The sequence below is a fragment of the Chaetura pelagica genome, unplaced genomic scaffold (assembly GCF_000747805.2).
Source record: "Chaetura pelagica isolate M959 unplaced genomic scaffold, ChaPel_1.0 scaffold105, whole genome shotgun sequence".
NCBI lineage: Eukaryota > Metazoa > Chordata > Aves > Apodiformes > Apodidae > Chaetura > Chaetura pelagica.
In genome coordinates, this window is record NW_009953393.1 from 2,103,047 (window position 1) to 2,118,328 (window position 15,282).

A 15,282-nucleotide genomic window follows, 5' to 3' on the forward strand; every position below is an offset into this window, starting at 1 on the left:
CAAAATGGCTGATGTAAGCCTAGTCTTTGTTGGGGCAAAAGGTTCTTCTGGAGGAAGTAAATCTCTCTGCCTTGCCTAACTTGCCCTAAGGAACTTCTCTTATCACATATTACAGTGTAAGACTAAGGTCATTAGCTAAAATGAGCTATTCTGAATACCCAATTCCTTACCTTTCACTGAGGACAAGAATGTATGTGTTTGCAGTGTTGTAAACCAAGTGCTTAGTGGGGAAAAAACTATCCCACCCAAAAAAAGACCAACGATTTTATGTGCTGCCAGCAGAATAAATATGTGCTCATCTCATACTTAGGGTTTATCCCCACATGTTGGTTCTATGACTTTGTGAGTCTGTCTTAGTTGTCTTCAGCAAGATCATTATGTCATCCTAACGTGTTCTCTTTTGGTCAAGTTACTTGGATCTTGGTGGCACTATTTCATATGGTTATTCTAAAGAAGCACTGAAACTTCTGGAAGTGCACCAGCTCGAAAGGGTTTTTTTTCCCTGACTGATAAGCCATGCAGCTTGCTTGAATTGCATATATAATACTTTCATTTCCCCACTTTATGAATCAATGCATAATTTAAGTTCTAAAAAAGGTAATAAATTCAGTACTCTCTGACTTCAGTAGTCACTAGATCAGACTCCACTAATTCCATTTGAGTTACTAATGCGAGATCTACTCTGTTCTGAAAATAAAATTTTTAAAGGAGGGTTTGTATTTTTTATGCAGTTGAGAAGTGTGTGGCACAATATGAACATGTGAATGTAAGTTTTGGACTTTTCACATTTGGATTGATTAGGACCTTTGCACATGGATGGTTTCACGTGTCACCTGAAGACTTTGGGGTTGGGAGAGGGACAGGAAATGTCCTAAAGTAACAACCATAAGATGTAGACTCTGATGACTGCAGGGAAGTTGACAACAACAAGCATAATACCCTTTCTGCCAAAACAGAGCTGTTCTGGGGCATTCACCATCAACGTTGTTCTACTTACCAGTGACTACACTATATAGCCTGTGTCTACATGCACTGGAAGATACAGAATTAAATGTTTTTAAATGGCACTTCAGAAGTTTGCCTTCACTCTGGCTTTATTTACTTATTCATTGATACCAAAGTTTGGTAGTAAGGATCAAGCTTTTCATTTTTGCTAGGGGTCTGACCAAGGTCCATCCAATCAAGATCAGGCATTATCTGCCCAACAAGCTGCCGTAATTAACCTGACTGGAGTAGGGAATTTTATGCAACCTCAAGCAACAGGTATGTGCTTGCTGAGTCTCCTTTTGTAGTGAAGTGTGTACCTTGTTAAATTCACGCTGAAATGAAGTTTGGTCTTAAAGAATCCTTATGTTAGATCAGAATAATTTGCTATTTATTATCAGCACATGAATTACACAAGAAATCCTGGACTTTCAAAGCATGCACTTTTTCTGCTTTGCTTGGCAGTTAAGTGTAGTAAATTGGTACAACCACATGAAAATTAGTTACACTTAATGCAAAAAGAAAATACAGGGAATTTCCATGCCAAACTTCATTAAGGAATGTTTAACTGTGTGCTAAACATCTAGTATGAGAAACCTCTTTGTGTCTCCACAAGCACGTCATAATCTAATTATGTTCTAACTAACAAAGTATGTATATCATGTAGACTTTATTCTGCGCTGTTCCCAATTTGATTCTGAAACTAATTCTGTCGATCCCCCTTTTCTGTTACTCTATTCCTTTGCCTTCCTTCCCCAACCCTGACAAACTCGACCTGACCTCTTTGACCTGCCTGCTTTCCCCTTCTCCTCTTAGTGTTGTCTCAGCTTGGCTCTGCTGTGAACAGACCTGGGCAAAGCCTTCCTCAGCAGAGACTCCAGCTCTCTTCTGCCTTACAACAGCAACAGCAACAAGCCTTGCAGCAGCAGCAGCAACAGATACAAGTAATCCAGCAACTTCACTCTGACTGTGTTTAAAAAATAAAATTTTAAAAATTTAAAAGTAGAATTCTTGGCTCCAAAACCAAAAATCTTGCCCTTTGACTTTTTTTTAAAAAAATAACATCTTTACGGTCTCACAAATAAAAAAGCCTTTAATTTTGGCAAACTATATCATGAAACATTTGGAATCTGTGGTTTTCACAGCTTGGAGCACTGAATTTATTTTTATTTATTTAAGCCATCCACCTTCCTGATTTGCTAACATTCAAGGAGTGCTTGTGGCACATACCTAAATAAGCTCTGCCAGGTGCCAGTAGATTTCAAAACAGCATAAATGTAAGCATCTGTAAGTTCAGATATAGCACTGCTACAGTTAGTACATGGCAGCAACAGCTCTGGCAAAGCATTCCTTTAGCTTTCAGTCATTCAGATGCTTTTTGAAAATACTTTAATTTTTTTTCAGCACACAGTCTCCTCTCTGATACATACAGAAAATACACACAGGTGCACACACTGAAAAGGTATTGTTCGAAATGTACCCCATAACCCAAACATTCACTGAAGTTGCTGAGTTACTGCAGTTACTGCAATGGAGAGAAGGGGCAAAGAACCAAAGATGTCCCAAGTATTTGCGTACAATGTCAGACATGCCCTCAGCAGGCTTCTGTGCCACTGGTGCTGCTTGACTGTAACTCACTGCCCCAGTACATGGTGTATTCCTTTTGTCGACCTGGTGCTTCTGCATTTTTTTTCTTTTCATTTTTTTCCTTTGCCTTTCATTCTTCCTGATATGAAACAGAACTTTATCATCAACACTAATAAGCTTTCTCTTCCCCTTCTTCACGGCAGCAGTTGCGATTCTTGCAGCATCAAATGGCTATGGCAGCGGCAGCAGTACAAGCAGCTCACCTGCGTCATCAACAGCGTTCAGGCAGCCACTCAAAAAGTAAAAGGAAAAGAGGCACACCAGCCCCTCCAAAATCCTGAGACTTGTTTTCCCCCCGCCTACCCAACTAAAAACCTGATTTAAAGGGGATTTTTTTTCAGATTTAAAACCAGAAAGTTTCAAAACAAATCAGTGTTTTACATGACTGGTGGGAAAATGAAATTGACTTGACACTGAAATAGAACTGTTGTTGGATGCCAGCCCTGCAGAATCTAGAGACTTCATCTATTAAAGCAGCTAGGGTCTGGTTTCCTTAAGTCACTTTTTTAACAGAACTTTATCTTTTATTTTTTACCACTCAGCAGCACTGTACATAGTATAAGGGTGACAAACATTTTAGAAAAAAATGGACTTTGTAAATGTAGTATTGGTATTTGTTTATTTAGTATAAAAGGTTTGTGAACGCTGTAACAAATACAATTTTTATAAATCCATTTTCGAAAAGATCTCGTCTTTTTACTTGGGCTTTATACTTTTTATTACTTTTTCTATCAGCTTCTTTACTTCTTTGTGCCTTGTAATTGCTCTGGTGATACAGTCCTGAAGCTTGGCTCCTGTAAGAGGACTTCCACCTACAAATCAAAGGGAACATTTTGACTTCCTAGTTAAACTTCAGTTAAGTATGTTTAAATGTGTCTTCCAAATGAGACTATTACATAAAACAGTAATTCTCATGACCAGTGACTTTCACCTGGCCTGTACTAGCCTCAGGCAAAGAAAACAGAAACAAACTTGAGGTATAAAGGAGACAGGCCCAGAATCTGTCCTTTGCTTTATGCAGGTCAAGCTGTGACTTTTTTTTTTTTTAACTTAGAATAGACTGTATCAACTGGACACAATGATCATAGGGACCTACAACTTCAGTCATGCCACCTTTTTCAAAATTAATTTCAAGAGCAAGTCATTTCATAAATACACAAGCAATACAGGCTCTTATCTTAAAGCACATGAATGTCACAGATAAAAGCAGCTATGCAACATCTAGATCAAGAAAAGATTATAATCTCCATAGGTTCCTGTGCAATAAACTTGGAAGTACCTGGTTTATGGACAGAACATAGTCTGCCTTCATCGTCAGTTACAACAGTTACTGTTCCAGTTGCTAAGTCTTCTTCTTCGGCAGTTGGATCAACAATGAGTAATGTGCTTGTGAAAGAAAAACATGCAAACACCTTAGTGTATATTGCACCACTAACATTGCAAAGTAAACATTAATTTTACTGTAGTCCTACAAAATATTTATACGTGAGTTTAGTGCTCAACCTTACCAGTTTTCTTATCAAAATGCACAAATTTACAATAAAGAGAAAAAAAAATTAAGTGGCAGACTCCACCTATACAAGTGCATATGTCCGTAACAATACTACCTGTTCAAAATACAGCTTTCTGCCTAAGTTTAATCTATTACTGACATCCACGTATTGCAGGAAAATGCCATTAAACCACTATTTGCAATATGCAGTCACTTATTTCATAGTTACACAAAGAAAATGGCACTGGTTTAGTGTAGATGTAGGCTGCACTAATCTCTAAGGAGACCATGAGGCAGAACTCGCTTCCAATGGTAAATTCCCCGAAGCTCTGGCACCACTCAGGCTGGGAAGAGTTCAAAAGTGAATTTATTGGGTTCCCAAAGGCAGCCAAAATAAGCTGCTGTACATTATGTGATGCAGATCATGAAAAGGGATTCCATGTTGTTATATTTGAACCATTTAGTAAGTTGAAAATAGAGCAAGCTAGTAGAAAAAGAAAAAAAAAAAAAGGGATCTAAACTAGAAGCCAACTTTCCACAAGAAAAGCTTAAGAAGCCAAACAACCACTGTTCAGCTTTAGTGTCTTTAAAATAATAATAAAAAATGCACTACAGTTGCCAATATTTGGCCAAAGTGCAGGTATCGTGACAGGAAAGGTTAGCTGAAGTTTTCATGAAGCCTCAGTTTACACTGTTAAATGTAGTACTGCTGTAATCAAACTCAGCTTAGCAGCTGGGGCACCCCTGTGCTCAGGGATGTTTCCAGTGTGTGGGGGGAAGTCAGCAGCAGGGCTGCAAGAACTGACTACACAAAATAGATGGAACAGTAACAATTTTTCAATTTGAACTCATATGTATAACTGAAGGTTTTCTGGGTAATGTAAAACTTCACCAACAGTTTCAGATTGCCATTTGATAGCAATCATGTAATGAAAACATCAGTCTTTACCTATGCTACTCAAAATTACTGCTTTATTAATTCTACCTTCATGCATGGTGCAGCATCGGCCCTTTCCATGACACAGGGTCCACACACACACACACAAAGAGTCTGGTGCATCATACTGTGTGCAGCTTGACTCCACAGCTATGGAGCTGCACAGTGCTCTGCACCTGTACTCCTCACCCATGGCCACACTATCCAGCAACCCACAAGTTTTAGTTAAGAAGGGTCTGACATAGACGAAAAATGTCTCTGGAAGCCAAGGTATGTAAGTAAACCTGATTTTAAAACAAAACAAAAGCCAAAGCACACAATCCAGGCATACACAGGCACACTCACCCACAATGTTTAGTTGTTAGGAACTAAACAGAGACTTAAGTAACTTGTTTGATGCAACAGTCTGTTTCAGTGAAGGGAACAGAGCCCAACAGACTGTCACTCAAAGCCTTATTCCAAAGGCAACGTTTTTGTCTATTGGTAATATGTGTCATTTGTGTGCAGTCATATCCTACTGACAACTGTTTGTCTCTCATGCAAATTGTCTCGCTTCCAGTCTATGTCAAAATTCAAACCCACAAGAACTGGTATTAAAGCAAGTAACAGAAGCCCTCTGTGGTACCAATGACTTTGTGCTTTGATTCATTTCAGAAATCACTTGGTCAACAGTTGAGTTTAGTGCTCCCTCCTCCACATCTCCTATTTGAATGAAAGGGCCTACTAATAATTTCTGTGAATACAGATTAATGTGCCATATACCCGTGATGTCTCTGAATAGACCAAAATCTTAGATCAGATTCATAGCACAGTAAACATCATCTCATTTGTCATTTTCTACTTTTCAAATGGATACCACCATAATTAACTGCATTTCTTAAAAGCAGAACACATACTTAACATACTTGGAATAATGAAGAGCCAAAAAACAATTTCAGGTAAGGCATCAAGTGATCAGATGGGACTGAGTTGTTATAATCAGACTCTTTACCTACATGAATAATGACTTATGAATGCTGGTCGTACTTCATCTTGGGTAATTATGTTTTCAGTTACTCTGTTATATCAGTCATACATCAATTGTATTGGAAACATTCTCCCGTCTCAAAGATACTGCAAAAATGTAAATCAATACCTAGTCCCATACTTCTAAGCATATCTTTCAGGCTGGGAGCCAGCTCTGCTTTAAGTCACAGGAGGAAGTTGGACAGACTGTTTTGTTCTACCTACTCATTTGTATCACAGAACTACGGGTCAGTACAACAAGACAGGCTGTGAAGTTAAGACCAAGTGAAACAGCACTGCCTGGGACTGCACATTCCTCACTAGCAGAAGTGGGTGAAATGAGCAGGAACATCCCTGGCAGCATCCTCTGTCTTTCAGTTCTTTTACATACAGTTGTTTTTTTAAGTACAAAACAGTTACGAACTTACTCATCAAATATAGCAAATGATGTGGTGACTGGATGGTTTCTGATAATCAAAGGATTCTTCTGTTTGAAATTAACGTCTGATGAACCAGTTTCTTCATTTATAGTAACCGTTGGCAAATGCACTGAAGAGAGGAAAAACAATAGCCTAATATTAGACATTGCGGGCTTTAGTAGGCTGAGAGACATGCAAGACTATTGACGTATTTAAGCTGTTCTTTTACCATATTGGTAAGCCACTGAAAACAGACCAGAGTTTCAGCTACATTACTTGTGTTCTGACAAAAAATGTCATGAATTCAAGGAAGTATGTAGCTTAGAACTACCTATTTGAGAAAGCTTTTTCCTCAAGCTGACATTCTTCCCAACACAGAAGCACTGTCTGCTTCCAAAATGCCATGGAATTAATTACCTCTAGAGTCATACTTGACGAAAAGTACTTTTCCCCAAGAAACCTACTGGACATACAAAAATCAGTGCAATCTGATCTTCAGGTAACTCTTGCTCTGAAAACCCACACAGAAAATCAAGAACAAAGTAGCTATAGGAATTCAAAGGCAAGAAATTCAGTTAGGAAAGAAGGCCTTGTTGTAAGCTTCCCTTTTTACTGCCTCCTATGTGCATTTATAACCCACATACCTGTGAATAACCAATCCATATGTTTCATGCATGAAATCAGGATTTTTTCAAGCTACAATGCATTAAGCTAGAAATTCAAGCTACAAAGTTTAAGCTAGAAATATTCTGTTGTGATAAATAAGCAAAACCCCCAACAACTTATTCTTGTACAAAATACATTAACAATGTAACACCCTGATCTAGCCATTAAACTTGTTTATAACCACTGTTGAAAGATTCAGATCTCTGACAGAGAAGAACACAAGGAAAAAAAGCTATTAGTCTTACAAGAGAGCAATAATACATGTACAAAAAGATCCTATTCCTCAGGTGTTACAATATCTACAGCATCCATACCATCCAACCTGATCTAGTGGGAGGTGTCCCTGTCCATGCAAGGGGGTTGGATCTAGATGATCTTTAAGGTCCCTTTCAACCCTAACCTTTCTGTGATTCTATGATTCCCACTGTATATTTGCATTTTCGGAATTTAGCATTCAAATGTCAGGAAAAAAGCAGACTTAAAGAACTGTGAATCAGTTACCTATTAAGCATGACTCAAAACTAATCTATTTCTCCAAGCACCATTAATCAGAGCACATCTCTTACTCTAGAGAGGACTTACCATTTTTTAATGCTGCTAACAAAGCAAAGGCACTGGCATCCAAAACATTTCCATCATAATCCAGACATATGATATCACAGTATAGCACCCAAGCAAGCTATGAAAAAAGGTTTGCACAGATGAGATATTACAGCAGCTAAGACAATGGTACAATATCTAAGAAAATGCTGGGCACGTGAACAAAGAGACTTATTTCTATCATATGATTTTTTATACTTCAGATGTAAATCAAGCTATGAAGACTAAAAACAACAACAAAACAACCTATAATCCCAAATACCTTCTTTAACATCTCAACACTGCTCTTTTTGGTATGTCCATCTCCATTTTGAGATACAACTTACCTTGCCATTTGCAATACACAGATCTTCTTTTGCTATTACCTGTGAACTAAAATAAAATGAGAGTGTAAACCAGGAAATAGTAATTTGGCTTGCAGAGTTTTTTGTATTTTAAATGCATTAAGATGATTCTTACTTTTCAATCACATCTGCAATGAACTGGCTTGCTGCTTGAGCCTCTTCACCAGGTGGTCCAGACCGAAACCTCGTTGAACAGAGGGATGGCAGTTCTACATTTGGAACTAAGTAGCAAGGGTCATTAGTCATAAACTAAAGAAAGTAGAAGTATGAATAAAAAAAATACACATTCTTAATTCTACATACTGAAAATTAAAGGCAAGACCAAGAATTTTTTTTTTATCAAGTCTTCCTACTTCTCCCCTCAACAATAAATTTACGTGTATCACAGAACTCACAGCACTCTGTGCCCAGAAACTATGTATTCTATGGAGAAGCACATACTCCTGAATCACATTTTCTGTTTGTAATCCTGCTATGAATATCATAAATGCACACAAACTCCTTTTTAAGTGTTAAGCATTCTTAAGTAGATCACAAAGCAACAGCATTTTCATCCTGATTTTCAGTCTCACTTTACTGGTATGCTGTCTGCTTTACATCACCCATTAAAACCTGATACTTTAGACTTGAAGCAAAAATATGCATAAACATTTGTGAAAAAACAAAACAAACCTAAGCATAATCAAGTTCCCTGGAAACAACATACTTTAGAGATGCTTTATAAAATGGGATTTAGTCTAAGCTCTCAGTTGCATGGAATTATTTTATTTCAAAAGAAAACTCCAAACAGGAGTGAGGAGGTATCACTGGGAGTTCTACAGTTCTCCAAGAAATAAACAGGTTAAGAGTTATGTTTTTTTGCCTAATGGGATTTCAAGACAAAAGTTAATGTGTCTTTGCACAAACTTGCATGCCACAATCTTTTCTAGACAATCTACCTTTCCCCTCTTAACATACATGCTTCCCTCTGCTGCAGGTTAGTTTTCAGCATGGCCTGGAATCAGGAACAAGAAGGTAGTTTAACATAGAAAACTGACAAGCAGAGAAGAGGGAATTCTGAAATTTCTGAAATACCACTTCCTACATGTCAATTTGGAAACTGATTTTAAGGAAAATAATACCATTTTACCCAAACTGATTATTTCAGGAAGACTTCACAATACACTCAATCTGTCCCATCATTACAGCCCTTTAGCTGAAGCAATACAAGATCTGAGTAAGATCCATACTGAAAAGCTTACCAATATATCCCTTATTAGCAGAATCTACTGAGGGTGCAGCAAGTTCCTGTGGAAAAGAAGACAGAAATGAAGGGCTGAAGTTTTGGTACAAAAAGTTTTTCCAACAATTCTATACGCAACTGGTAATTTTTTTCCTAGTTATCATTACAATGAGATTTGCTGGAGCAATTTTAAATCAGTCCCTGTCTCTGTCTTTCCTACAGGAAAACTCAATACAGGGCTGTGCAGTGATTGGACTCATAGTTCATGGCAGGCCAGCAGCAAAGCTGAGACTACAAAGCACTTAATAGTCCAACCAACTAATTACCATGCATTTATTGATCAAAATTCAGTAACTCCTCAATTATATAGCTTTTATCTAGAAATAAAAAAAACTTTATTTTTGTATATATCTTTCCCCATACATAATATACACCACAAAAATACATGTTCTCAGACTACACAGGCAGGATTAGACAACTAAATCACATATTAACTTTCACACCTGACAGTAATGCAGGCAAAAGCCTGCAGTTGTGTCTGACTGGCATCTTATTGTAACTCTGCAGGGGATTCATCCTAAACACAAATGCCTAAGTTAAGACAACAGCTAAGTTAAAATAAAAACCAGCCTTACCGCTTTAACACCACAAATCACCGTAGTATTTCCCAACTTCACCAAGGCAGAACCATCTGCAGTTGTAATTGATCCTGAAGAGAGAAGTGCTGTTCAGTAAAATCTTCTTATTTTTTTCCCCATTCAAAGAGGCTTCACTCCCATCCACTTTTCACAAAGTATTTACTTTCCATCACTTCATACTATGGACAGGCTAAGCAAAATCCCAATGAATGGGAATATAATCTATTAAATAGTCAATCACACAGAAACACACAGAACGTTTGAGGCTTAGCAATCGCATCCACCAGCTGCCTCAGGACCCGTGGGTGAATCGCATCAGGTCCCACAGGTTTATGCACCTTCAGGTTCTTTAGATGCTCACAAACCTCCTCTACACCTATGGTGGGAGGTAATTCACTGTCCCAGTCTCTGCTTTCACCTACTGTGGCCTTTGTGTTGAGGTTGGAGCACTTGCCAGAGAAGACGGAAGCAAAGAAGTCATTAAGAACCTCAGCCTTCTCAATATCCTGTGTTGCTACCTCTCCCATTTCCTTCAGGAGAGGGCCTACACTCTCCTTGGATGTTCTTTTCTCCCCAACATACCTAAAGAAGCTTTTCTTATTGTTCTTAACATCCCTGGCAAGACTTAATTCTAGCAGGGATCTGGCTCTCCTCACCTGATCCCTAGCTGTTTCAACAACCTCTCTGTAATGCTCCCAGGATACCTGTCCTAGCTTCCACCCTCTGTATGCTTCCCTCTTCAGTTCGAGCTTTTCTAGGAGCTGCTTAGTCATCCGCACCAGCCTCTTGGAGTTTCTACTTGACTTCCTCTTAGTTGGGATGCAACGCTCTTGGGCCTGGAGAAGGTGATCCTTAAATATCATCCAGCTTTCATGGGCCCCTCTACCCTCCAGGATATTGTTCTGACACTCTCTTGAGCAGATCCATGAAGAGGCTGAAATCTGCCCTTCTGAAGTCAAGGTTGGTAAGCTTGCTATGAGCCCTCCTTGCTGCCCTAAGGATCTTGAACTCCACCATTTTGTGGTCGCTACAACCTCAGCTGCGCTTGAGCTAAACATCTCTCATCAGCCCTTCCTCATTGGTGAGGACAAGATCTAGCATAGCTCATGTTCACAGGCAACCTCCTGTGTTTCAGTCTGTGCTCATTGCCTATGGTGCTGTCACTGGGCACCAATAAAGAGTCCGGCTCAGTTTTCTTTACCCTCTCCCTAGAGGTATTTATTTACATTCACAGATTCTCCCTGTCTTCTCTTCTCCAGGCTGCACAGTCCCAGCTCTGTCAGCCGTTCCTCACAGGAGAGATGCTCCAGCCCCTTCATCACCTCCGTGGCCCTTTGTTGGACTCTCTCCCGTACATCCATGTCTCTCTTGTACTGAGGAGCCCAGAACTGGACAAAGCACTCCAGGTGTGGACTCACCAGAGTTGAATAAAGGAGAAGTCAATACTTTGCCTAATGCAGCCCAAGATTACAATAACCTTTTTTGCAACAAGGGCACATTGCTGGCTCATGCTCAATCTTGTGTCCACCAGGTCGCCCTAGACCATTTTTGTCAAGCTGCCTTCCAGTAGAGTGGCCCCCAGCACCTACTGGTGCCTGTGGCTGTTGTCACTTCCCAGATGCAGGACTTTGTGCTTCTCCTTGTTGTGAGGTTCCTGTCAGCCCCTCTCCAGCCTGCTGAGGACCCTCTGGACGGCAGCAAAACCCTCTGGTGTATCTGCTGCTTCTCCCAGTTTGGTGTCATCTGCAAACCTGCTGAGGGTACCCTTTGCCCCACCATCCAGATCATTAATGATGATGTTGAATGGGACTGGACTCAACAGTGATCCCTGGTGTTTAAAACCTGGTTTTAAAACCAGAAGTCCTAGACAATTACTGTTAGCCCAACTTCTGGCTGACTTACAGCAAGACCTAATAGAAGTCTGTGTTGTAAAATGGAAGTGACCTGCAGTGTCAAGTCTGAGCAAAAATCAGCAACTGTTCCACAGGGGTATGCTAACCCATATTTTACTTTTAGAAATGACTACGTGTAAGAAAGGCAGGTAAGGTGCTGCTGCTCACTGCATAAGAGATATCTTGCCTCTGCTTGAGACAGTTGCAGAAGCCTGGAGTCAGTGTGTCCAAGATGCCAGGGCATCAATTTTGTGCTGCTCGGTATATGCCTAGAGACTGTCTTCAGGATCTATAACATGTGCTGCTGACCTTAGAAACCTGAGACAAGCTTCCACAACCACTTGAATTGTGCTGTGCATATCAGACCAGGAGTAGCCCAGAATAACAATGTTCAAATATATTATTGTACCATGCATTCTCTTGAATGCTTGTTGAAACTATAAATAAAAATCCTTCCTCTTTCTTGTTTCAAAATGCAAGAGTTGGGACTGCTCAGCCTGGAGAAGACGAGGCTCTGGGAAAACCTCACAGCAGCCTTCCCGTATCTGAAGGGGCCTACAGGAAAGCCAGGGAGGGATATTCTGCAAGTGTAGTGAGAGGACAAGGGGTAATGGATTAAAACTTGAAGAAGGGAGATTTAGGTCAGACATTAGGAAGAAAACTTCTCCTGTGAGGGTGGTGAAACACTGGAACAGGTTGCCCAGGGAAGCTGTGGATGTGGATACTTCTTTCCTGGAAGTGTTCAAGGCTGGGTTTTATGGGCTTTGAGCAACCTGGTCTAGTGGGAGATGTTTGTACCCATGCAGGGGGGTTGGAACTAGGTGATTTTTAAGGTCCCTTCCAACCCAAACCATTCTGTGATTCTATGATTAATAATATTATTCCAAATAAGCACTTGCCTATGTTGACAGTAGTTGCCCGGAATTCACCCAGCTCCCTTCCATCAGGTCGACAGTTCTCTTTCTAAACAAAAATTACAAAGTGTGAATTAGAAAACTTATTTTATTAAAGAAAACACCAATATTTATGCTATATGAGTTCGTATCAAGCAGCATTCTCTTATTTTTAGTAGAAATACACAGTGCCTGGGAAAACTCGATCACACTGTAGAGAGCTTTTCATCAACTGATACATAGCTTGTGATTGCTAGCCCACAAAGAACCTCCTTTTTATTATATTTATAAAATAAATAACAAGAGAGTGATTGTCTCAAGAGTAAGTGCTACAGACTAGATTCAGAGTATCATCCAAGAATTAATGCTTACTGATACCTTAAAATGAGAGTTTCTACTGTTTCTATTGTTTATATTTTGTAGGCAATTACTCTCCATGTAGTGGAGCTCTTAAAATTAGAGAGAACTCAAGGAAAAAATAAATAAATAAACAAAACATCTCCCCCAAAACACTGCAACGTTCAAACACTGCCAGTCAGAAGATGTAAAATACCTGAACCTTAAGTTAGAAATTACACCAATTCACCACCATGACAGATCTAAATTATTATTCATCATAATTTCAAGCTTCTCAGAAGGGGATACTTTTGGTTCAATTACAAGAACCAAAAAGGACCCATTTCTAAGTCAATACTACCTTAGTTATGGGTAGACCAAATTAATGTACAAAAAGGTCAGTGTTTTTCCTTCACATGGTTAGCAGCAATATTCTCTAGCGTTTCTTTTCAGTAGCATCTAAAACCCTGGTCTGACATAATTTTGTACAGGACATAAACCTGCATCGCCATCTTGGTTAAATTTAACTGATGCGCCTTTCAAGGTCAGGAGAAGTATTTACTTATCTTGCTGGACAGGGAAACAACTGCTGCAGCATCAAGCCACAGACAGATGTTCTGAAGGGTATCACCATTCTTCTCCTGCCCAATGAGGTTTTTGTTTTTCCCTTATCATTTCAGGTTTCCATACAGATGAGTAAGAAAAGCAGAATCAAGAAAAAATATTTATTATCAGCAATTTATACATGGATTTTGTATTTTACTCACCAGAAATCTTCTGTAATATTCCAATGGTTCCACCGTTCTAAAACAAATAGAGAATTTCACATACAAGCTCCCAAGTAAGAGGAAGCAAAAAAGATAAGCAAGCACTAACTTTCAGCAACAAAAATTGGATAATCAAGATGACCAGCAAGGCTGCTTAGCAATATGGTTTCAGAAAGATGAGCAAACTCTAAACTGATCTAATAAAAAGATGTTTTCCTACATTCACTTCCAAAATGCTTCTTCCTTACAAGGAAACCTGCCTGCACATACACCTAACACAAACTACTAGCTTTCACCTCAATTATCTTGACTGTTAGTTTTAATTCAGAAGAAAGGTTTATTGATACAATGGTGTAGAATGTTTCATGAAGAAATGTAGAGAGAGTAATTTCATCAGTGTTTGAAATATTTGTTATTTCAAGGACTGTATTCAGACACAAAATGGTTTAAAACAATTAGCCTAAAAATGTTTTTATTTGTTTAATCTTTAGAAAATATAAATTAAGAAATATGCTTCATGTAGTGCTTCAGTTTAGAAATAATTAATACTAATTATTAATTATACTACTTACAGTGTTTGTGTATTAGTATTTTATGCACAGAACACAAAAATATTTGTAAAAGTATAATCAATACTTGAACACAGGCTTTTTAGTTTTGTCAAAAAAAAAGCACACAAAAAAAGATAGCTGGAAAAGGTAAGTTTTCCATATGGAAAATAACAAATAGAGGTATCACAACTCAGGATGTCAAGCATGAAGTAAGCCCTATTTGTTTCCCTATGTTGCATCTGTACTACTGCTTTTTAACCATAACACGTGGCCTGTTCTCTTCCAACTCATGTAAGAGCACTTGCTAAACCTACTTTCACACATTTAAAACATAAATCTGGAAGAAGAAAGGACACAGGAACAGGATGATCAGAGAAGTTATGGAAGTGTGCAAGGCCACGCTGGACAGGGCTTTGAGCAACCTGATCGAGCAAAACCTGTCCCTGCCTGCGGCAGGGGGGCTGGACCTTCATGACCTTTTAAGGTCCCTTCCAACCCAAACCATTCTACAATTCTAAAAGGAGCAGGAATTCCCTACTGTGCCAACTGCTCCTGCTCTGCTTCTAACGCCGCAGGAACCGCGGGACAGCTCGGCCTGGCAGGCGTTGGGGGGGTGCCGGCTCCAGCCCCTCACCCAAACCGGCTCCGTACACAGCACATACACCCACCCTGTCTCCGAGGATGGAGCCAGAGCCTCCCTGCTTGGCCACCCCTCACTACGACTTTCCCGCTCAGTATTTATCCAGAACCGTATTTCCACCCGTACCCACGACGCATCCCTTCTGTCTCCTCCACTGCCCACCCTAGTAAGCGGCTCAAGGCCTTACCGACCCCTGAGTTCAGGCCCCACAAGCTCAGCCCCCTCGGCACACGCCGGGGCTCCCTGCCC

The 15,282-nt window shown here is 39.6% G+C and overlaps 2 protein-coding genes across 2 annotated transcripts in view; one reads left to right on the plus strand and one right to left on the minus strand.

The window, feature by feature from the left end:
• The window catches only part of SUPT20H (suppressor of Ty 20 homolog (S. cerevisiae)), a 33,122-nt gene extending 30,247 nt beyond the window's left edge, over positions 1 to 2,875 (plus strand). Inside the window, 2 exon segments of the mRNA XM_009998368.1 lie at positions 1,158 to 1,263; positions 2,775 to 2,875. Coding sequence (XP_009996670.1) covers positions 1,158 to 1,263; positions 2,775 to 2,875 — 207 coding nt within the window.
• A 352-nt stretch (positions 2,876 to 3,227) lies between these two features.
• On the minus strand, positions 3,228 to 15,170 carry EXOSC8 (exosome component 8). The gene is made up of 11 exons (XM_009998369.1): positions 15,160 to 15,170; positions 13,843 to 13,879; positions 12,746 to 12,809; positions 9,952 to 10,025; positions 9,336 to 9,381; positions 8,210 to 8,315; positions 8,077 to 8,122; positions 7,733 to 7,829; positions 6,494 to 6,614; positions 3,911 to 4,017; positions 3,228 to 3,443 (listed from the first exon to the last, which is right to left on the minus strand). The coding sequence occupies exons 1-11, from the start codon at positions 15,168 to 15,170 to the stop codon at positions 3,328 to 3,330; spliced, it is 825 nt and encodes a 274-aa protein (XP_009996671.1). The 3' UTR covers positions 3,228 to 3,327.
• Between the last annotated feature and the right edge of the window lie 112 nt (positions 15,171 to 15,282).

What these genes read in the sequence shown, in the direction of transcription:
- EXOSC8 (XM_009998369.1), bottom strand. An exon ending in GGCAACTACTGTCAACATAG is followed by an intron (nt 10,026 to 12,745) that starts GCAAGTGCTTAT and finishes TTCTCTCTTCAG; the next exon opens with GATCAATTACAACTGCAGAT. An exon ending in ATTGCAGATGTGATTGAAAA is followed by an intron (nt 8,123 to 8,209) that starts GTAAGAATCATC and finishes ATTTTATTTTAG; the next exon opens with TTCACAGGTAATAGCAAAAG.